The 22,806-nt window shown below is 37.3% G+C and overlaps 2 protein-coding genes across 7 annotated transcripts in view; one reads left to right on the forward strand and one right to left on the reverse strand.

Moving 5' to 3' along the window:
- The window catches only part of LOC136029026 (uncharacterized), a 113,841-nt gene that overhangs the window by 78,104 nt on the left and 12,931 nt on the right, over positions 1-22,806 (reverse strand). The window lies entirely within an intron of this gene.
- LOC136029028 (uncharacterized) overlaps positions 1-22,806 on the forward strand; it is a 68,288-nt gene that overhangs the window by 8,767 nt on the left and 36,715 nt on the right. For all 6 annotated transcript variants that reach the window (XM_065707055.1, XM_065707061.1, XM_065707060.1 and 3 more), the window contains exons 2-3: positions 5,598-5,700; positions 19,247-19,343. In XM_065707055.1, coding sequence (XP_065563127.1) covers positions 5,622-5,700; positions 19,247-19,343 — 176 coding nt within the window. In that variant the 5' untranslated portion in view covers positions 5,598-5,621. The remainder of the gene's footprint in view (positions 1-5,597; positions 5,701-19,246; positions 19,344-22,806) is intronic.

The raw sequence follows: 22,806 nt of genomic DNA on the forward strand, positions 1-22,806 counted from the left end.
TTACAACAAAACGGTTTTTATCCACACTTAATAAAACATTATATGTTTAAGGACTGAGAACAGGAATTTAGCATGGAACTAGTTGAGTATCACAACATTGGAACCGCCATTTGTTTGGGTTTAACGTTTTAAATAAGTTTAATGCCATGCAGAGTAGGCAAAATAACATGCGCTCGTCTATATTAAAAGAAACTGTACATTAAAAAACAATTTCTAGAATTTTTATCGAGCATCGATTTGTCAGGCCTTCTAGAAGTGAATATTTTCTATAGAATATTTTCAAGGTTTTCAAAACAAACAAATTTTTTGTATTTCTAACTTATTTCACTAAACCTTGTCCCCTCTCTGCTAAACAGGATTTTTTTTTTAGACATACAGGTGTAGAATAGCAATAAACAATTGCCGATAGTAATTGGAATGTAGCCTGGCAACTAAAAAATGTATCACAGAAAAAAAAAATGCAAATAGGCTTTTAGTTGGCCTACTATGATTTTTCTATAGGCTACATATTACAATAAGTTTTATTCTGTCTATTAAATACTAAACATAAGCGAATAATTTGTATAAGTAAATCTAACACTAGGTAATGCTTTTTTTTAAATGTACAACTTTGAGTGGTTCCAGAACAACATGCCTGCACTACTCCAACCCTTAAGTTTCAAGGATTTGTAGTATCGATTCAGTGATATAATAACAACGTACATGGAAACCATAAAACTGGATGACCTCAATTCCCTTTTAAATTAAAATTCTTGATAGTTTTAAAATATAAGTTCATCATATTTTCAAAAATAGTGCATTTTTCAGAAAAATAATCAAACAGTTCGTGGTAACACACTGTAAGTAAGGAACTACTCGGCTCAGTAGTAACTGACGCTCTAAAAAACGGAATTTTAATATCAATAGACACATAAAAAAAATCAGCTTATTATGCTGATTCCAAATGCATAAGATTCAACATGTTTGAGAAATTTGCCTGATTTTCGAAATAGGAGAGACACACCCCATGAAATTTGAAGAAATTGAATGAAAATCACGCCTATCATATTAAGCGTACCAGAGATCCTCACTGTAGAATTTTCAATCTCCTCTCTACAAAAATGCGGAGTTTTGCTATTTATGCCAGAAGACCCATCACGGATGTGTTCGTTTTGATTATTGAAATAATTGCCCCAGAAGTTCGGGAGAGGGTGCATTCAAACACAAATTGAAAGTTCTTGTGGTCTTTTTAAGTAACATAAAACATTGGAGGACGACAGGGCTCCCTCCCACGTCCATTTCTTCCCCAAAATTATCTCATCAAAATTTTGAGATGGCTATTTTGTTCAGTGTAGTTGAAAGAGCAAATAATTGAAAACAAAAAATTTAATTGAAAACACTATGAAGTGCAACCATATCTTTGCCTATACAATCTTCCCCATCCAGTATATCAAATACCTCTACCAATTGCATGGTATTATTCGAGTCTCTTAGTCCTTGGGCAAAAGAGACTGAAATGGCTTAAAGTTTTTTAACACAATTCAAATTTGGTGGATCATACACGTCTTTGAGTTTAGTCTCGATGTCTAATAATACCTTTTTGCTTTGCAACAGTAAACTCTGAAAGTTTTTAACCGCAAGATGACATTGTCTCCTTAAACCATCTCCACGGACTAGCATCCATGATGTTTACAGTGCCTCGAGTGATGTTTCAATTTTAGTTCGGGACACAATCTTGAAAGACACATTGAACAATAGTAGCAAATGCCACCTTGGTTCCTTTTACCCTCACTTAAACCCCGACAAATGTGTGGAATAGGAAAGAAATCTCCAATTGAATCAGGGTCTTTGGCATGCTCGTAAAGAAACCGTTTCACTGATTCAATGGATGGGACCCTCACTGAATTTGTCACTTCCTTTTTATCTTTAAGTTTCCTCTCCTCATATTCTGTATCTTACAGTAACACTGAAGCAACAATCCTCAAATATTCGTTTGCCCTCTCAAAATTGTCTACCCTTTTAAGTGTTACACGATATTACCCCTTTAAACAATTAAAGTCAACTTTAGGAAAGTCTGCCCCCGCTCAACCCCAATTAACAGCTAAATTGTCCAAATACATCTAATTGACATCATCTTTCGAGAGTTTATGGCCTGCCACGAGGACAGAATACTAGAAGCACTCTAAATCCGCATCGAAACTAAAATGTTGTACTACTTCTCACGGCAAGAATGTAGACCCCGATCTTATTTTCCTAACCCCCCTTTTAAATTTTTATGAGAAATATGTATTATAGAATACGCTAGACAATCGCCAAACTTCAGGGGTTACAACTAGGGTAGGCTCATTATTATTGTTGAAAAAGGACGCTTGTTTCCTTTTTTAGTATAATAAATATCACTCACTCCCTTTCATCGATAAAATACATATATTTAAGCGTTTAGGGTGATGTTTTCCAGAAGAAAGAAGCTGGTATATTATCGAGTCTACTTATTAGTAATTATTTAGCGCTATATAGAGTACGTGTCCTAAATTAATTATTTACGATCTGCCTGAAAGCATTGATTTACGCAGCTATTAAAATTACTGAAAATGCTGAAGTTTAGTAGAGAGGAGGAGCGGCATTAAAATATTTAAATGATAGATGATAGAAAAATAAAAGGACTGTAAGGAAAGTAAAAAGACAGCGGGAAAACGGGATGCTCCCCTCCTATATAGCCCCCGGCTCATTTTCCTAAGCCCCTTTTTCAACGTTGCAAAAAAGTGGCTAAACTATGATTTTGTAAGAAATATGTATTATAGAATATGCTAGATAATTAGTAAACTTCAGGGGGTTACAACTAGGGGGCTCATTATTTTTATCGAAAAAGGACGCTTGTTTGCTTTTTTAGAATAATGAATATTATTTCCTCTTTTAATTGATAAAATATATTTATGTAAGCGTTTAGACTGATATTTTCAAGAGGAGAGTAGGTGGTATATATAAGCGAGCCTTTTCCAGCGATTATATTTGTTACCTATCCGAAAATTATTTGCGACCTATCTGAGTGCATTAATTTGGCAGACAACGAAATGAACACTCCTATATAATAGCTGCTGTCCAGCAGAAAATAGGCCTTTAAATCATTAACAGCTTAACACAGCCCATGCCTTTTTTTACCAACTTGCTTGAAAGCACCTTTAGTGAATTTGCGGGAAAATAAGGTTATTTTGTCATTTTGAGAATCATGCAATAACAGGAGGGGGATAGGGTTTTAGATGTTTATCTAATATAGAGACTTATAATAGCTCAAATTTGGTTGGTGGAGAGTATAGTAGGATCAATTCACCAGTATATAAGTAGATGTCCAATCCTTTTTCAAAATTCTATAGGAATCCATTTTAGAATGATATGACAGGTTCAAGAACTTATGCAAAATCAATGAAATTTCCGTCCTAATAGCAGTTTTATAGCCCTCCCCCAGGGACAATAGAATTACCCGGTTCCCCGTTAGAATGGTAGCGGATGACGTGACGCTTCTGTTTCCCGGGAAATAACTGGGGTTCTTCGTTCCATAAAATTAGTAATCTATGTCACGGTTTTCCATATAGAAAATGGTAAAGAATTTACTAGCACGAAATGGTTGATAAGCATGAATATATTGGGATGATGTAAGGATCATACAATTATTTGACGGGGCCCAGAAGGTCTTCAAAGGGAAATCGTGATTTGAGGGGTCATGGAGGTTTTCAAAAAACAATATTAGAAATCTTGGCGTAAAGAAGCCCTGAAGGTTTTGTAAGGAAGAATCTTAGAAATCCTGGGGTACAGAAGTCCTGAACTCTTTTAATCATTTTAGAAATCTTGATTTGACGTAAGTTTTTTGGAAAAAAAACTATTAGGTAAGACCCAAGGAAATCCTGATTTGGTGGGGCCCTGAAGACTTTTTAAAGAAAAATCTTAGAAATCCTGAATTGATGGGGATTCTAATGATTTCTTAAGGACTCTCTACTATGTAACAATCTTAGAAATCCGGATTTTTTGGGGCTTCTCGTAAGTTTTTCAAAAATTAACAAATGCGTCGCTTAGACAACTTTCTCTATGATGTAACGAAGAAAAAGTAAAATCTCCCTATGACGCAATATGCACCTGCTGGCTGTCGTCGGAATGACAGGATGGGGAGTGCATTTAAAATTAGAGGTGTCGTCAGAATGTTGGGATAGGGATATCTTTGAAAGTAGGGCTGTCATAGAATCCAGGGATATGTGTGTCTGTAAAAAAAATTATCCATCACTTCTTTACACAATGGGCAAATTTCAAAACTTAGAGTTCCCTCCTCATGGACTGTGGGGGCTCATTTTACCCCTGAAGAGATTATTTTGCTCTTTCAGCTACACTGAACAAAATAGCCATCTCAAAATTTTGATCAGATAATTTTGGGGAAGAAATGGACGTGGGAGGGAGCCCTGTCGTCCCCAATTGTTTTATGTCACTTACATTACATCCTGTAGTTTAAATGAAAGTAAGGAGTGACATTAAAAGTTAAAACGAACAGGAATTATTCCGTTTATGAAAGAGATTATCCCCTCCTCAACGCCTCACTCTTTACGCTGAAGTTTGACCCTTTGCCACAACCCTACTTTATAGAACAATAAAACTTTGGCGGAAAGAGCGAGGTGCTGAGGAGGGGACAAACGACCCAGGGTGTTAGATGATTCAAGCATTTCACAATTATTAGCCAAAGAGGAAAATTTGGTTGACACATCCTCCACTCTTTCGAGAACCATGCTGCCCTTTTCTTAAAAGTTGCAAAATGTTTGTTAATTACAGGATAAAGGACACTTTTGTTGTACACTTGTTTGATAATTCTAAACCAATTTCGTGTATCAGAAGATTTGCTAGGCTGTATTTTAAATCTATTCTGCAAAAAAGTTAGTGCGTGGCACAAAATGGCTGAAATTATTGTTTTGCTGTGACGCGATCTCTATCGTCATTCAGTAAAAACATTAACGCTTTAAATTTCTATTTGAATGAGTACCCTATCAGCAATTCTTGGACCTCTGATTCGATGTTATCAACCCTGATGATAAAACAACAAAAAACGAATAACAAAACATAAATCTGTGAGCTATCTTCACTGAAAAAATTCAGAATATCATATTTTTGTACATACCAACATGAAACTGCTTTGTAAAAGGGTCCTTGGTTGTGTTCAATATACTAGTGTAATTTTTATCAGGGTCGCTCCGTTTTTTTTTTGTTTCTAATGTTATCTATGTTTTCAATTTGATTGGTACTTCAAACTTAATGAAATATTTTTCATGTTTTTATAATGTGGGACAGATTGTTTTTTCCAGGAAAAATATAGGCCTACATTATCCTTTGAACGACAACTAAAAAAAAAATCCCCAATTTCGGTTTTTATAATTTCCTCAGCCTGTTTTAAATGATACGTATTAAATGGATACTGAGATATCCTGACATAACCAGTGTAAGCAGTAATGTTGTATGCTATGCGGTCATGCATTTATTCTGTGTTTTTAGCAAAATGGATTTATAAATAAAAATAAAGCCAGTCTAAATATGTAGAAATGTTTTATTTTACTTTCGCCAAGTTTCTAAACTAGTTTTACTTCTAGGTCTAGAGCGCGGTCACAAGAGTAATGTATTCTGGCATATTTATTATTGTGTTATTTGGAGGTTGTATTTTGGCTGCTCCGTCTCCTGACCATTTGAAAAGAGGTAGGTGGAATATAGGTGATTCTTTGTTTCTTTTTTTCTGGTTAGCTTCTTCCTCTCTGTTTCCTCGCTATTTTCTTGGCAAAACGATTAATTAGAATTTTTTTTCAAATGTAAGTAAAGTAGGAAAATAAGACTTAAGACGAACAGAAATAGTTCCTTATATGAAGGAGACTGACGCAAAAATATCTCTGTATATGAGGGAGGCTGCCCCCTCCACAACCCCCAATTCTTTACGCTAAAGTCTTATAGCGCGAGGGAGAGACAAAAGTCATAAGGAGCAGGCGAATGAGAAGGGTGCAGCCCGTCTCGTAATACGTCATAACTTCTGTTCATTTTACGTTCTCTTTATATTCATCTAAAAAAACTTATTATTTTATTTAATTTTCGTTTGTTTTAATAATAGACCCCGAGTCACCCTAAAATTAAGGAAAGCTACCACTTTTCAGGCCTGACTTTTTGAATTTTTGCTGAGCGATACTTCGAGAAAAAGAGGTGATTAGTGGATATGCCTCTCATATATATATATAATATGTATGTGTCTGATCACACTTTGACCTTGTTTGGGTCAAAATTACTATTTTGTGGACTATTATATACTTACCACTTTTGGTAATGCTAGATTGTGGCTGTTTCCTATTGCGTGATCTCTTTTGTCAAACACTTCGTGGTAACAAACTGTAGTAAGGAGCGACCCGGCTCAATAGTAACCGAAACTCTAAAAGATGGGATTTTGATACCAATAGTTTCATCAACAGAATCACATTTTAAAACTGATTTTATATATATAAGTTTCATCAAGATCAGTTATACCCATCAAAAGTTATGAGCCTGAGAAAATTTGCCTCATTTTAGAAAATAGGGGGAAACACCCCTTAAAAGTCATACAAACTTAACAAAAATCACACCATCAGATTCAGCGTATTAGAGAACCTTATTGTAGAAGTTTCAAGTGCCTGACTACAAAAATGTGGAATTTCACATTTTTTGCCAGAAGACAGATCATGGATGCGGTGTTTATTTGTTTTTTTTGTTTGTTTGTTTTTCCCCAGGGGTGATCGTATCGACCGAGTGGCCCTAGAATGTCGTGAGAGGGCTCATTATAACGGGAATTAAACGTTCTGGTGCCCTTTTGAACTGACCAAAAAATATGAAGCGCACCTAGGCCCCCTCCCACGCTCATTTTTCCCCAAAAATCACCGAATCAAAATTCTGAAATAGCCATTTTATTCACCATAGTCGAAAAACCTAATAACAATGTCCTTAGGGACGACTCACTCCCCCGCAGTCCCCGCGGGAGGGGCTGCAAGTTACAAACTTTGACTGTGTTTACATATAGTAATGGTTACTGGGAAGTGTACAGACGTTTTCAGGGGGATTTTTTTGGTTTAGGGGGAGTTTTGAGGGGGGGGTTACGTGGGAAGATATTTCCATGGAGGAACTTCTCATGGGGGAAGAGAATTTCAATGAAGGGGGCGCACGATTTTCTAACATTATTTGAAAAAACAATGAAAAAATACATGTGAAAAGTTTTTTCTACTGAAAGTAAGGAGCAGCATTAAAACTTAATACGAACAAAAATGATTACGCATACGAGGGTTTACCTCCTCGTAATACCTCATTCTTTACGCTAAAGTATTTTTAGTAATTTCAACTATTTATTCTACGGCCTTTGTGATTCAGAGGTCATTCTTAAGTAATTGGGACATTTAAGCTTTAGTGTAAAGAGCAAGGTATTGACGAGGGTTGAACCCCCTCATATACGCAATAAAAACATACGAATATAGAAGTTCGTTAGGTAAGTTAATAGTTACGTATAATTTTTACCAATGGAAACGTTTGTAAAAAATTAGAAGCTCTAGTTGCTTTTTTTAGTAATAAAAAATTGGAGGGGAACTAGGTCTCCTCTCTCACTCCTTTTTTGTCAAAATCTTTCGATTGATTGCAATTAATTAATATGCATTTTTTTTATTATTTATGTGCGGAGAGCCAAGATCAAAACATGTATTAATTCAAAAACGTCCAAAAATTAAATATAAAAAAACAAGTTTTTTTTAAATGAAAGTAAGGAGCAACATTAAAACTTAAAACGACAGAAATTACTCCGCATATGAAAGGGGCTTTTCCTCCTCAACGCCCCGCTCTTTACGCTAAAGTTTCTTACTGTTTTAAAAAGTAGTAAGTAGAAAAGAGAAAGAGTCAAACTTTAGCGTAAAGAGCGGGGCGTTGAGGAGGAAAAGCCCCTTTCATTTGCGGAGTAATTTCTGTTCGTTTTAAGTTTTAATATTGCTCCTAACTTTCATTTAAAAAAACTTGTTTTTTTATTTAATTCCACCATTTTGTTTTTTTAATAATATTTAAAATCCACCAAAGTTAGAGACTTTGTTGTTGAAATTATTTTCAAATCAAAACTTCTTTTTTAGGTAACGACTAGAGTCGTTCTTCACTAACATTTTGTTGCGACGAACTATTTGATCCAAGGCTCTCTCAAATGTGGGAGAGGTTACCACTACTTTCTTTAACCCTGTTTACAAATTCCAACTTAATGCTATTATTCCTGAAAAAGTGCTCGAGGTGGGCGTCTGAAACATAAATCGAATTAAAGTGCTATCATTCCATGGTTTTCAATACGAGTTCTTCTGACTAAAGTTTTTTAAATGTGTCTCTCCTTTGGATACCTTCAATGGAGGGGGGAGGCGTGTTAATGCCCCCAGACGGCAAGAAGACATTATAAAATGCATGCAAAAAGGAAAGGAAGAACTATTCTCATTCCAACTTCAAGTGAAAACAAAACTCCAGGCAGCACTTACTTCCAACAGTATTCCTCAGAATTTTCGGTTTTATTGGAGCTTATAGTGCAAAACTCTCTGTTAGATTTATGACAAAATTATTTAGTACTTGCCTCTTTCCCTCTTTTGCTTTATCCCTCTTTTTGTTTCTCCGGCATTGCCTGAAAGTTCTAACACAGTTCCCCATGCCGTTTCAGAGATGAGTTCGATGAGCTGGATACAAAGAGCGTCATTTAATTAACCTCTGCCCCCTCCCACAGTCCAAATTTGAAGTACACTTGACCCTCTTCCCCTTAAAGTTTCAACTCGATCGCTTAAGACATTTTTGAGATATTTTGAATAATTTGAAAAATCAAATATATAAACGGCCTTTTCATTTACTGGGGTACGCATTTCTTTCCCCTTGTATAATCTTGGAATTCTTCGAGAATATTATAACAACGAATGATCCGTAACAGTTCGTTCAGAGCGCAAGTAATCAGGAGCAAAAATATTTGACCCGTTTCTTGGCTCCTTTGTATCCCTCCTCCTCCAACAAAATCGAAGATCTTCTTGTCCCAGAGAAAAGTTTCTGAAGGCTTAGAGCTAGTTAAACGCCTAGACTTGTCCCAGACTTGTCCTAGACTTTACTGCCCTTGTCCCGGGGCAAAGGGGTGGGGGTCATGCCATTTCCTAAGGAATATTTATTGAATCTGTTGACTATTTTGAATACTGTGGCTACCTCAAACCTTTATTTTGATCTTGGATTGACAAGTCGAAAAAAGAGACACGAGAGGAGGGTGGATCACCCTCTGGTCATTTTGACTCTTAAAAAGGCACTAGAACTGTCACTTTGCAATCAAATAAGCTACCTTGATATTATTCTGTAATCATACAGCGAGTCACAAGCCTGGAAAAAGAAGGAGGGTTTGGCTGCAGACTACCAACCTGCCCCTGGAAAAAAGATCTGCCATAAAACCATCTAGTTTTGAGAGCCAACATAATACCGAATACGCAACCTGCTGACGACTATAGACCACCCCCGGACATCATGAAGACCAATTCGGACCGCCTCCAGACAAGTTTTTTAAATCGAATTGTCTCATGACACTTGGCTTTTGGAACGTGAAGAACATGGGCCAACTTCGAAAACTGAACAAGTTGTTAGTGAGATGGACATATATGGCCTCGACATCCTGGCTCTGTCGGAAGTCTGTTAAACAAGGGCAGGCAGTCAAACCCTTGAAAAGAGATTCACAATCCTGCACAGTGGCACTAAAAAAAGAGATAAGCAGGTGTTGCCATAATGCTATCAAAATCTGCGTTCAGAGCTCTAACTAAATGGACACCTATAAATGAGAGGATCATCAAGACATGGTTCACAGATCGGCAAGCCAAACTAACATTAGTCACATGTTACGCACCAACTAACGATGCAGATAATAGCACAAAAGACAGTTTCTAAAACACCCTACAAGCAGTCGCCAAAGATATCCCCAGCCATGATCTCCTCTGCTTTGTTGGCGATCTCAATGCCAAAGTGGGGAGCGACAAGTACTACTGTCCTGAAGTTCTTGGCAGTCAAGGCCTCGGTGAAGTCAACGGGAAGGGTTCGCAATTAGTTGATTTTGCTCTAACAAATAACCTCATCATCGGTGGAGCTCTGTTTCAACATAAAAACATCAACAAATACTCATGAAACTTGCCGGATGGTCGAACCCATAATCAGTTAGATCATATCCTGATAAACACAAGTGGAAGTCAAGTCTCTTGGATGTCAGGGCTCACAAAGGAGCTAATGTTGCCTCTGGCCATTTTTGATGATCACAAAACTGTCGCTCAAGCTGAAATTCACACACAAGTCAGAATCCAAAGAAAAACCTGCCTACGATTCAAAAAAATTCTTATATGCAACAGTTCGTCACAACTTTAGTGTCCATCTTAAAGACAGGTTTGAGAGCTTGGCCCTAGATTTCAACAATAAAGGCAGTGTGGAGTAATTCTGGAACACCCTAAAAGAAGTCTATAGCCAGACAGCACTAGAAACTCTTGGACACAAGGAACACTCAAAGATGAATGGTTATCCGATAAGACATGGATCCCCAATGAAGAACGTCAGAATTTATAAAAAACATCTTCTAAACGTTGGAGATGACTGTGATAAATTCTTCATAGATCATCTATACATCAAGACAAGCTAGTGAGGAAGGGCACAAGGGAGATAAACGGGGCTTTTTAGAAAAGAAAGCAGCTATGGCAGAAGAAGCAGCCAAACCCGGCGATTCCAGAGCTGTTTATAAAATTAGAAATGAAATCATCGGTAAACAATGTAACCTGAACAGGACAGTTAAAGACAAAAATAGCAAGATGATCAGAGCCCTTGATAAAATCGCTAAATTTTGGGCCGTATATTTTGAGAAATTCATCAACAGAACTAGTACTCCAAACACAGCAGATATTCCCACGACCCCTTTCCTGGAACTTCAAATCATTACAGAAGTGCCGTCGACCGAAGAAATGGTTCAAGCCGCTCGCAAGGTGAAGAACGGTAGAGAACCAGGAAGCGACAAGATATCAGCGGAACTGATCAAAACCTCTTTATTTGCTTGCATAATGGCGTGGTTCACATTCTTTGCATGCATCTGGAAATCAGAGAAAGTCACAGAAGAATGAAGGAAAAGCACACTCATCGAGCTTTTCAAGAAAGGAGATGCATCGAAATGTGATAACTGAAAGGGAATCAGCTTCCTTTCTATCCCAGGGAAATTATTCTCACAGATAATCCTCCACCTTATCCACACAGCGTTAGATAAGCACTTTAGAGACGCACAACACGGCTTCCGCCATCTCGCTCCTGCTCAGACCTTATATGTCTTGCACGTGTTGATTGAGGAATGCAATGAATGGAGGCAAAAGACGTACCTTGTCTTTGTGAATTTCAAAGCATTTGACTCAATACATCAAGAGTCGCTGTGGAAAATCCTCCGACGCTACGGCATTCCAGATAAAATGGCATCCCTGGTCATTGCACTGTAAGAAAACACGGAGTGCTGCGTTCAGACCCACGGAGGCAATACAAGATATTTCAATATCATTACTGCTGTCAAACAGGGATGTGTCCTCTCTTCCCTGCTTTTGTCCTTGTTATTGATAATGCTCTCCGAGATTGACAGGATTTGGGATCCAGATATGCGATAATAAACTACTAGCAGACCTTGATTTCAACGACGACATTAATCTGATTGAGGCAAACAAGGAAAGGCTCCAGAAGCTTTTCGATGTCATACTCGAGAAAGGAAGTTTTTTGGGACTGACTATTAGTTCGGACAAGACGAAAAGAATGGCAACGAGTGAATCACCACTTGGCATAAAGTGCAGAGAAAATTCAGTAGAGCAGGTAGTGGAATTCAGATACTTTGGAAGAGCAGTCGAACGAACTAGATCAAGCGAAAAGAAAGTATAGTCTAGGATTGGACAAGCCTGTCGAGCTTTTAATCGACTAAAGTCAGTTTGGCGATAAAAAAAAGTACTCCCTGAAACTGAAATTGAACCTGTTCAACGTTTTCTCTGCCCTCCTCTATAGCTATGAATACTAGAAACTGAACCAACAGCAAGAAAAGAGGATTCCCACTTTCGAGAACAACTGTCTTTGCGGGATACTGAACATTAAATGGAGGGTTCACATAACTAACCAGACTATTCGCTCTATCATGCATCAGTCCCTGGTAACAGATGTCATACGCCAAAAAAAACGATGCTACTTGGGAAACGTTATCCGTATGGCGGATGATAGACTTCCCAGAACGGTACTCGAGTGGCAACCAGAGGGAACCCTAGGAAGAGGAAGGCCAAAAAAACATTCTTCGTCGTACATACCAGCGGTACCTGAAGTTTATCAATTCAACTGTCAAACCCCAATGGGAAGATGTCTGGGCAGCAGCACATATGAGGATGATTGGTGGATATCTCTTGGATGCCCTGGGTGCCTATGGCGGCATAAGAGGAACAAAGTTCTAAGGTATTGTAATAACTTTCCAAAGTCGCCCTCATTTTGAGTTCTTTTTAGAAGAAAACGTGACTTGCATATGCAAGAAGGTTTTTCTTTTATTCACGTTTCTAAGTGATACTCGAACGTTTCTCCACTAATGACACCAATGCATAAAACACACTGTGTACTCTCTGTGCCTTGGACTGTGAGCTAAACTGTAGACTAAGTACACCTACTTTGAATAAGTTCATAATGTAATGTTTCTTGACTACGTTCGAGCGTTTCAGCACAAAGGCCAATAATGCATAACACACAATGTGGACTCTCTATGCCGGAATTAACAACAGTCAAAAATCTGTATTTTCAAAATAAAAATCTTCTTCTTTTCTCCATCACTTCAATATATAGAAAACGAAATGCTTTAAAAGGATACAACGCTTGAAAGAAATAACTCGTAATCGCATAAGCGACCCTTATTGAGTACTAAGGTCCCTGCGTCCTGGAAAGGGGCTGTCCCTTTCTCAACCCCGACTCTTTTTATTGAAGTCTTGGAGTTCTTTAAAAGTACTCCTCATTCAGATTATTATTCAACGTCCTTTGTTTTCGAGCAGTCTTTTTCAGCGAATTTTGACAGAAAGTCAAGGCTTAGCGTAAAGGGCGAGGGATGAAGAGGGTGCAGCCCCCCTGTTATACGAAATAATATCTGGTCGTTTTAAGTTTTAATGTTCTCCCATACTTTCAGTTGAAAAAAACTTGTTTTTTAAATTTAGTTTCTTACCGTTTTTCAAATCATACCAGGAAAGCCCCTTCCTCCTCACCCAAGAAAATTCCCCCAAGTTACTTTCCTTACTACAGAAATTCATCTCCGTGAAAAATGACCCCCCACCTCCCCCGAAGGAAGTTCAACCCCTAAGAATTTTCGTATATTTCCCAATAATAAATACTATACGTTAGCAATGGGTAACTTACAGCCCTTTTCCAGGGACTATGGGGACGGGATCATCCCTAAGGTATAGTTGTCGGACCTTTCAGCTATTTTGAGTCAAATATTTACCCCAAAAGTTTGATCACATGTATGCAGGAAAGATCGTAAGGGAGGGGGCTAGTTGTCCCCCCATCTTCGTGATCATTAAAATACCACACTAAAATATTCGATTTATGTTCAAATGATCCCTATACTAATCTTCTAGAACCATCGGCTCGAGACAATAACCCCTAGAAAAAAAAAGAAAACAAAAACAAATAAACACGCATTCGTGATCTATCTTCTGACAAAAAAAAAAAAAAAAAAAATACAAAATTCCACATTTTTGTAGATAAAATATGCTGAATCTGATGGTGTGATTTTCACTGCGAATGCTTGATTTTTGGGGTCTTCCTCTTTTTGGAATCACTAAATTCATAAAATCTTAGTGAATTCCCACCATCCGATTCAGCTTATCAGAAAACCCTAATATAGAGGTTCCAAGCTCATATCTGCAAAAATATGCAATTACGTATTTTTGTCGAAAGAAAGATCACGGATGGGTGTTTATGTTTTTTTTTCCCAGGCGTGATCGTATCAAACCAATGGTCCTAAAACATTGGGAGAGGGCCCATTCGAACGAAAAATAAAAGCTCTTGTGCCCTTTCTAAAAACCCAAAAACATTTGAGGGCAGCTAGCTCCCCCCTCATGCCTTTTTTCCTCAAAATCTTTCCATCAAAATTTTGAAATACACATTTTGTTCGGCATAGCTGAAAGGTCCAAAAACTGTACATTTGAAGATAAGGTGACCCCTCAGAGCCCCTGAGGATAGTTCTTTTAAGTTTTAAGATTTACCATTCGTTTGCGTATAGTATCTGTTATTGGGAGGTTTGCGTATATTGTTCGGATGGGGGGAGCGGTGGTATATATTCTTCTGGGGGGAGTTTCCTTGGGGATATTTTTCCACCGAGAGGGATTTTTTCTGGGGGAGGGAGGGTAAAATTCTTAGAAAAAATTTTACACTTGGAGAAGGGGAATTTGCTAGAATTCCTACACAAAATTCTTTTTATTTGTCTTACTTTTTCTCTCCAATTCCATTTTGCATGTTGATACGTTAAGGGTAATTGTCCGGGTAAATTTTCATCGGGATTGAATTTCCTAGTGGATATTTCACAGGGGGGAGGGAATTTTCCGTGGAGGTGAATCTGGATTTCTCGGGATTATTTTAAATAATCGTCAGAAATCAAACTAAAAACAACATGTTTTTTCAACTGAAATAAAGGAGCACTATTACAACCTAAAATGAACAAAAATTATGCCTAAATGAAGGGGGCTGTCCCCTCCTTAACAACTCGCTCCTTACGCTAACGTTTGGATTTTTTTCCATTTGTCAAACTTAAAACGAACAGGAATTACACTGTCTATGAAGGTTGCTGCCCCAGGCCCCATTCCTAACGCTAAAATATTGATATTTTATAAGGGTATTTTTCGTTCAAATTAAATGGCCCTTGTTTTTGAGTAGCTTTTCTTAGCTTCGTTACAAAGAATTGTAACTTAAAAGTAAACTCTAGGCTCAAGAGCGAGGTTTGAAGACGAAGCAGCCCTCCCCCTTATACACGGAATGATTTCTATTCGTTTTTTGTACTAATGTTGCTCCTTACTTTCAGCAAAAAACTTGAAATTTCTAAATTTAATTTCTCTCTGCTTTTCAAATCATGCCATAAGACCACCTTCCCTCGCCCCTTCGTGCAAAAATCCTCCCTGAAAAATTCCCCTTGGAAACTTTTCTACACATGGAAAAGTCCTATTAGAAAATACCCTCCACCATAGACCCCCCTCAAAATAAATTTTTTATATATTTACGAAAATTCAATAACAAACAACAATAAAAAGCAATATGTGTGAACAATGAGCAAATTGAGTAAGTTTCGGCCTGTTCCCCAGGGACTATGTTTAGGTCGTGTTACCCCCAAAGGCATAGTTATAGAATCTTTCAACCAAATTGAATAAAATAGCTATCTCAAAATTTTTCCCGGATGTGTTTGGTGATAAGAGGGCGTGGGAAGAGGGGTAGCTGCGCTCAAAGCCTTTTGTTCAATAAAAAAGGGCACTAGAACTTTTTACTTCCGTTAGAACGAGCCTTCTTATAACCTTCACTATCATGTGTTCTCTGATATGCTGAATCTGCTGATGTGATTTTTGTTAAGATTGTTTGACAAATTTGGGAGTGCCCCCCCCCCTTTTTTCGAACACAAAGCAAATTTTCTCAGGCTCGTAGCTTTTGGTGGGCAACACTAAACTGAATGAATTATACATTTAGAATTAGCATAAAAATGTAATTTTTTATGTTTCTATTGTTGTCAAAATTCCTAATTTGAAGTTTTTGTTACTATTGGGTCCAGTTGTCTCTTAGTTACAGCTCTTTAGTACGAACCTTTTGAACCTTTGGCTGTTCGTTAGCACGAGCATTTTAACTTTTTTATAAACGTCAAATACTTACAGAGGCCAGAATCCGTGCATTTTCATAATCGTTATCGTACATGGAGGATGAAAAAAGGAGAGAATTGTCTATATTGCACCCTACCCTTTGTCACTGCTAACTTCGACAAAAATTGGGTGAGAATTAACCTTTGAAGCCACAATGCGCTAGCACCCATAGATAGATTTTCGTTGCTACTCAAGATTGTTTGGTCTTGGCCTTGGGGTTTTGGTATTGAGTGTTCTTCGAAATGAATAAAAAATAGTGTGAGAAAAGAGCACTACAATAGATTAATCATGGTTGCAGCAACCTAGCAAAGAGCGAACAACAGCCCATAGTTACCAAAAGTAAAAAAAAAAACACATTTAGAGAAAAACTACCTAGTGAAAAACGATTGCCATCTGACAATGATTCATGAATGGTAACTATTGTTTCGGTTCGTCTTAAAAGTAAGAGTTTATTGCGAAAAGAGATATATGGTGATTTCGAAAAAAAGTCTGAAACCCCTTGATAATGGCATCAGATCAAAATGAAAAATCTACCATTGGAATCAGCACTGATCTGTCTCCCTTTTTTTCTTTTTTTTTTCTAGCAGGGCTAGGGGGTGATCAAAAAATCATAGAGAGATGCATAAAATGTCATTCAAACGGAAAATAAATTTGTTAGTCCTCTTTTTAAGTGACCTAAAATATTGGAGGGCAACTAGCCCATTCTCCCTAAAGGCCCCCTACCCCCAAATTCATCCAATCACAATTTTGAGATAGCCTTTTTGTTTAACATAGTTCATAAGTAAGATATTTTTGGTTTTGATGATGATATGATCCTTCATAATCCCCGGGGAAAGGGAATTTATATAGCGCGTCTCGGTATGAATGTAATTTTATTTGGTGTAGTGGCATCACAGGTATCTAGACAGGATTTAATAGCTTATATAAAAAATATTGCTCTTATCTACGCCCAGTGGCGTAATCTCGTTAAATTCCTGGGGGGGGGGGAAGTTGGAGCCAATTTTCCCAAATCAAGTGAAAATGGTAGTGAAAACTAGATGAGCAGTGTATTACCATAGAGGCAAAGATATATTAAAGGAAAACTGACCTGTTAAGTATCTCTGGATACTTGAATTATGCTGGCTTATAATAGTTTTGACAAGATATTTTTCAGAAACTAAGTTTTGGCTGAGGGGGGACAAAATGAGATATAGGGGGCAAACTTGGGTCTGAAGGTCTGAAGGGGGTAGTCGCCCCCTGCCCCATAACAAATCAAGCCCCTTTCTACGTCATTCCAAAAAATTACACCATCAGTAATTTCTAAATGGCACTAAAAGCGGCACATTTGGTGCCATGTCTCAAGCGGAAAAGCTGAGGCTATTGGGCTACCAGAACTTCTTAGAGTGACATTTAATGGCTCATTTGAAAGCTATTGCTCACATCTACATGATATCAATTCTTCCACCCGTAAGTGTGATATAGCACTAAAAACAACACTTTTGATGTCACTTCTTAAGTAAAAAAGCTAGAAAGTATAAAACGATATCATCATTGTAATAATTATAGTCCAAAACCCTTAACCGGAGGTTTTCAAGAACACCTCCTGTTCCCCCTCTAAGCCCTCTTAATATGCAACGCAATTAAGGTACGGACACTAACATATCAAATTAGATTATTAGAGGCGTGTTCTGTTGGCACAGCAATCGACTTAGAGTTAGAGTGGCGTGCGGTCGACTCCTGCTTGTTTTTGTTTTTTTTTCACTCATGGTTTTCTCCCTTCTATACGATCGTTTTCAGTTAATTTCACGCTTTTCTTGAATGTCATGCGTTCATTTTTTAATGCTTGCCCCAGGAAGCTATTTGGTCAAGCATTTTGAATAAAGGGGAATTGAGGTCATCCAGTCTATGGTTTGCAACGCCAATCTAAGTAGATCATTAAATCCATACCCCAACGAGTGGCGTAATTTTGTAGCCAATTTTCCTGAATTAAGTGAAAATGACAGAGAAAACTGAAAAACGAGCCGTATAGTAATAAAAAAGTAAAGATATACTAAAGAAAAACGACCTGTTTCAGTGGATGCTTGAATTATGCAGGGAGTTGGAGGGGGAAACCGGAATTCTTGGAAAACGTGAAAATCGAGGTATCTTACGAATGGTTGATCGGATCTTAATGAAACTTGATATATAAAAGAATCTTATGTCTCAGATGCTCCATTTTCAATTCAAATCGGATCCGGGGACATAGAGGGTTGGAGGGGGAAACAGAAATCTTGGAAACCGGAAATCTCGGAAAACACTTAGAGCGGAGAGACCAGAATGACACTTGATGAGAAGAATGAGCAAAAGTTATAGATACGAGATTGACATAATTGGTACGGATCCGTTCTCTTTGAGGGAGCTAGGGGTGTTTAATTTAGAAAAATCAGAAAAATTGAGGTGTTTTTAACTTAAGAACGGGTGACCAGATCTTAATGAAATTTGATATTTAGAAGGAACTCATGTCTCAGAGCTCTTATTTCAAATCCCGACCAGATCTTTTGACATTGGGAGGAATTGGAGGGGGAAACAGGAAATATTGGAAAAGGCTTATAAATGTCGTAGATATGTGATTGACGTAACCGGACTGGATCCGCTCTCTTTGGGGGAGTTAGGTGGTGGGATTCAGTGCTTTGGCGAGTTTGGTGCTTCTGGACGTGCTAGGACGATGAAAATTGGTAGGCGTGTCAGGGAGCTGCACAAATTGACTTGATAAAGTCGTTTTCCCCGATTCAACCATCTGGGGGGCTGAAGGGAGAGGAAAAATGAGAAAAATTGAGGTATTTTTAATTTACGAGTGGGTGATCGAATCTTAATAAATTTTGGTATTTAGAAGGACCGCGTGACTCAGAGCTCTTACTTTAAATCCCGACGGGCATTAACCCTCTGATTTTCCTTTTAAAGCAATCTATTGATTCTTAGAATTTGGCTAGAGCTCATACCATATGAGCTCTTGGCTCTTGGCTTTTATAACCTCGTCACAAGTGCCATATGAGCTCTTAGCTCTTGTTTAGCTCTTGGGGACGGGAAGGGATATCTTTCAAACATCCAAAAATACATTATTACTCATCTTTTTACGTCTTCCAATTATATTTTCAAATCCAATCAGATTTGGTAAATTCTTTTCTTCATATGGATATAAACAGAGAGACATGATTGTATAAATATAATCGTTGCTATAACGTAAAAATACAGTTAAATGCAGTAAAAAAATACTTTTTTTAAACTCTTATGCCATTTTAACAAACATTGAGATGTCGAAACAAAATGGCAACATCGATCAAATACTGAAATAGTTATTTTAAGAGAATTTTTTTCAATTACAGGAGGAAAAAAAATTACATCATTCTCTGATCATGAAATTCGTCGATTTGATGGTAAGATTTCCAAAGAAGCACCGATGTCAAGGAGCCGAATTCGAAGGTATACTTCAAGTACTGTAAATAACACCATTTGGCTGTTTGTGCATTCCAAGTTGTCTAACATTTCTGCTAATAAAGGTGAAGGGGAGATAGTTGAACTTATTAACTCCTTACATGACGAAGACTCATCTATAACAGATAAGTTAAAAGATAAATTTCCCAATGTTTCATTTGTTTATTACAATTTTGGAAATGGGGAACAAAATGATATTGTACATGCTATTTTTGGCCCAAAAAAGCGGGGTTTTAACAAAGTTAGTTCTGAGCTTGCTTTTTCAACTAAATGGTTGAAACCATTTATAAGGGTTGTTTCAAAAAAGAAATGTGGAAAAATTCTAATTAAGATAGACGGGAGAAGTGTCTTGAGGACAGTAAACAAGGGAATAAGTAACAAAAATCTAACAATGTCTTTGGTGAATTTCGTTATACCAGAGTACTGTAAAACCGGTTCACTGAAATTTAGTAAAAATGAAAAAAAGGCAAAAGATTTGTACTTTGTTCCTCATTCTAGGTCCAGGAAATATAATGATTTTCCAACAAGTAATGTTTGTGAAAGTAAAACCTGCAAAAATCCTAAAACTTCTAATATTAGAGAAGAAAGTGAGAATAGCTCACTGCTGTTCAGCCCTCACCATATTCATGTCTTAATTGTTCATGAAGACAGTGTTGATGAAGAAATCTACCAAGTTGAAAATACTACAACTCTTGCAAATATAAAGGAGAAAACCAATGAAAAAATTCCAAAACCAATAATGTTATTAAGAAATATCACACAAATATACATCGATGTCCCAGAAATCCCCAAAAAATGGAGCACGGCGTTGAAAGCTCTTGGTCTAAGCGCAACTACAACAGCAGCCATTACAACAGCTCTGACATGGCCTGCGGCCCCACTTCTTTTCTCAGGTTTGGGAAGGAAAAAAAGAAGTTTAACTGAATCTGACTATGATGCTCTTTGCAAGGAAGTAATTGAAAAGATATTGAACATGCTGGAAGAAAAGGACCATTTGAAAGAAAAACCTTCAAATCGTCTCCAGAAGAGGATAATAAAAGTAAAGCGGAAGAAAGGTGAAAAAGGCTCAACACTTAAGAAAGCTCAGAATGAAGAACTATACAATTCTGCTGAAATTCAAAATTTAGTCAGAAATCTTATTGAGAACTTGGGTCCCCCTGAATTATTTTCTGTTTTTAATTCTAGGCCTAAAAAAGCTTACAAGCCCAAAAATCCCTTCTTAAAAAAAAGTACATACGATGAAGTGCCCGAAAAAATTCCAAATGTTTATACAGATCTCAGCATTCAAGGTCGAACCCCTATGAAAAATCAGGCGTCTTTTCATGTTTTACCGGTTTCACAGAATGAAGACTCTAAAATTGTGGCTGACTTTGTAGAAAATACATTTAATAGATTCAAGGATAGTGATCAAAAGATACAAGATAAAGTATTCTCTTTGAACCAGTCAAGTTTTGTGAATTCAAACTACCAAAATAAAGTTCCTGGGCAAAGGATTAAATCTACAACTATAATCACGCAGTCAAACGAAGAATCTCCGTCAGACAGGATAAAAGTTGTAACAATGAGCCCAGGGATAGTAAAATCAAGCAAAGCAACAGACAGCCCAGTGACATATTTTAAAGTAAAGCCTTTTATAACTCCGACAAATCTTAATGAAGATTTAATAAAAATGTTCTTAGACCAAATTAGTGTTCTAAGTGACACGGAAGCTAGTCCCGGATCTGATGAGCTTCAAAGAGTACTTTCAATTCTGGAAACAAGGGAAAAATCTTTTAGTGAGCCAAGAACTTTACCACCAACTTCTCCTGCAACGCGACTTGAAACTAAATCAACAAGGGTTTCGATTCCAGAATTCTTATATATAAATCCGACAGAAGTTCCGTCCACATTCAGAAATCCTCCCTATAAAAGAACTTCTCCAAAGAATAATCGCCCAAATAATTACGGTCCAAGCTCACTAGTAACCATTACTGCATCGAAGAATGCAAGGATACCTGTTGAGGTTACGGTCACTTCTTTTCCCGTTTTCACCAAGACACCACTGAGACCGGCTAGTGGACTTTCACAAAAGCAAAATATACAGGATAAATTTAAAAATAATGTTCAGCCAATATACATATCAAAGCCATCATCATTTTCTTCAGTAAGGTATTCAACTATCGGATCTGTCCCTGATGATGAATATTATGAAGACAATGATAGCGAATATGAATTTGATGAGCCTGTTCAGTCTGTAGATATTCCATCTAACTTAAATAATGATAAAAGGTATACAAACATTATTACTTCAACCACACCATTTACAACTTCGGTAAAGCCGAGTATGGCTTATATAAATAATATCCCAGTAACGGTTGACTCTGTTAGTGTTTTAAATGACTTGAGAGACGTTGCAAAAGATACTACAAATACTGAACCTACTATTTATTATTCACAACTAAAGAAAATATTTACTGGCGAGAATAATGCAAAACTCTCTACAACAAAATTTAATCGTGACAAAAATAAAGATGAAGGTGGAATCACAAATATTTTTTCTCCATTTTTTGCTAATCCAACACCATCCCTATTACAATCCATTTTAAACAAAACACCTGCCACCACAACACAATCCTCACATTATGAAAGCCTCAAAAATTTGCCTAAACTAAAAAATATCAGCTCCTTGAGCAACGCCGTTACAGACGTCTACGATTATCCAGGTCTATCAGGGTTTTCTGATGAGTATGCTGATCCTGTCGTAGATATGCCAGCTCTTAGCTATCTAGAGCAGCAGGATTTTACAACAGAAGTAAACAAACTCAAAGATTCAACTGAAGTTGGTTTTGGAAGTAAAGGCATCTCATCCTTACTAGCAAACTCGAGTGATTCTATTGTCGTGGAAGCTCTTCAAGGAGCCATTAATAATCCTGCAACATCAAATCGCCCTTCCCAGAAAAACAACACAAGACTAGGGGTCCTAAGCAATCCAACTAAAAACTTCGCCCCCAATCCTCTGGGAAATGGGATAGCTTCGCTAAGTGCCTCCACCACCAATACAGACAGTACTACCGGTTTTACCTACAATATAGGTTGGTCTGTAGCTGTTTTTTTGTTTAGTGCAGCTGTCTACATAGGAGCGACTTTTCTCCCCTTCGCCTTTGCTGTGGGTAGGAAAAAGCGTAGTGTTGCTTATGATAAAAATAAAGGCTTATCTTTAATACCTGTCGTTGAGTATATGCTGAGCTACAAGGAGTTATATGGTAATAATTTTGCTAGACTACAATGATTTCAGGCTAGAATCTCTATTTTGTACTCTTATATTGCTTTGTTGACAATTCCTGAAAAAAAACACCAACACAAAATTCAAGTGAAAAATACCGAGTTTGTCTTGTCGGTGTAAATTACCTTTTGAGTCTTCCGGTGGTGTGTTATAACAGTACGGAAATTTTAACTGTTTGTGTTTGAGCTG

This window comes from Artemia franciscana, chromosome 7, assembly GCF_032884065.1.
Source record: "Artemia franciscana chromosome 7, ASM3288406v1, whole genome shotgun sequence".
In the NCBI taxonomy this organism is placed as follows: Eukaryota; Metazoa; Arthropoda; class Branchiopoda; order Anostraca; family Artemiidae; genus Artemia; species Artemia franciscana.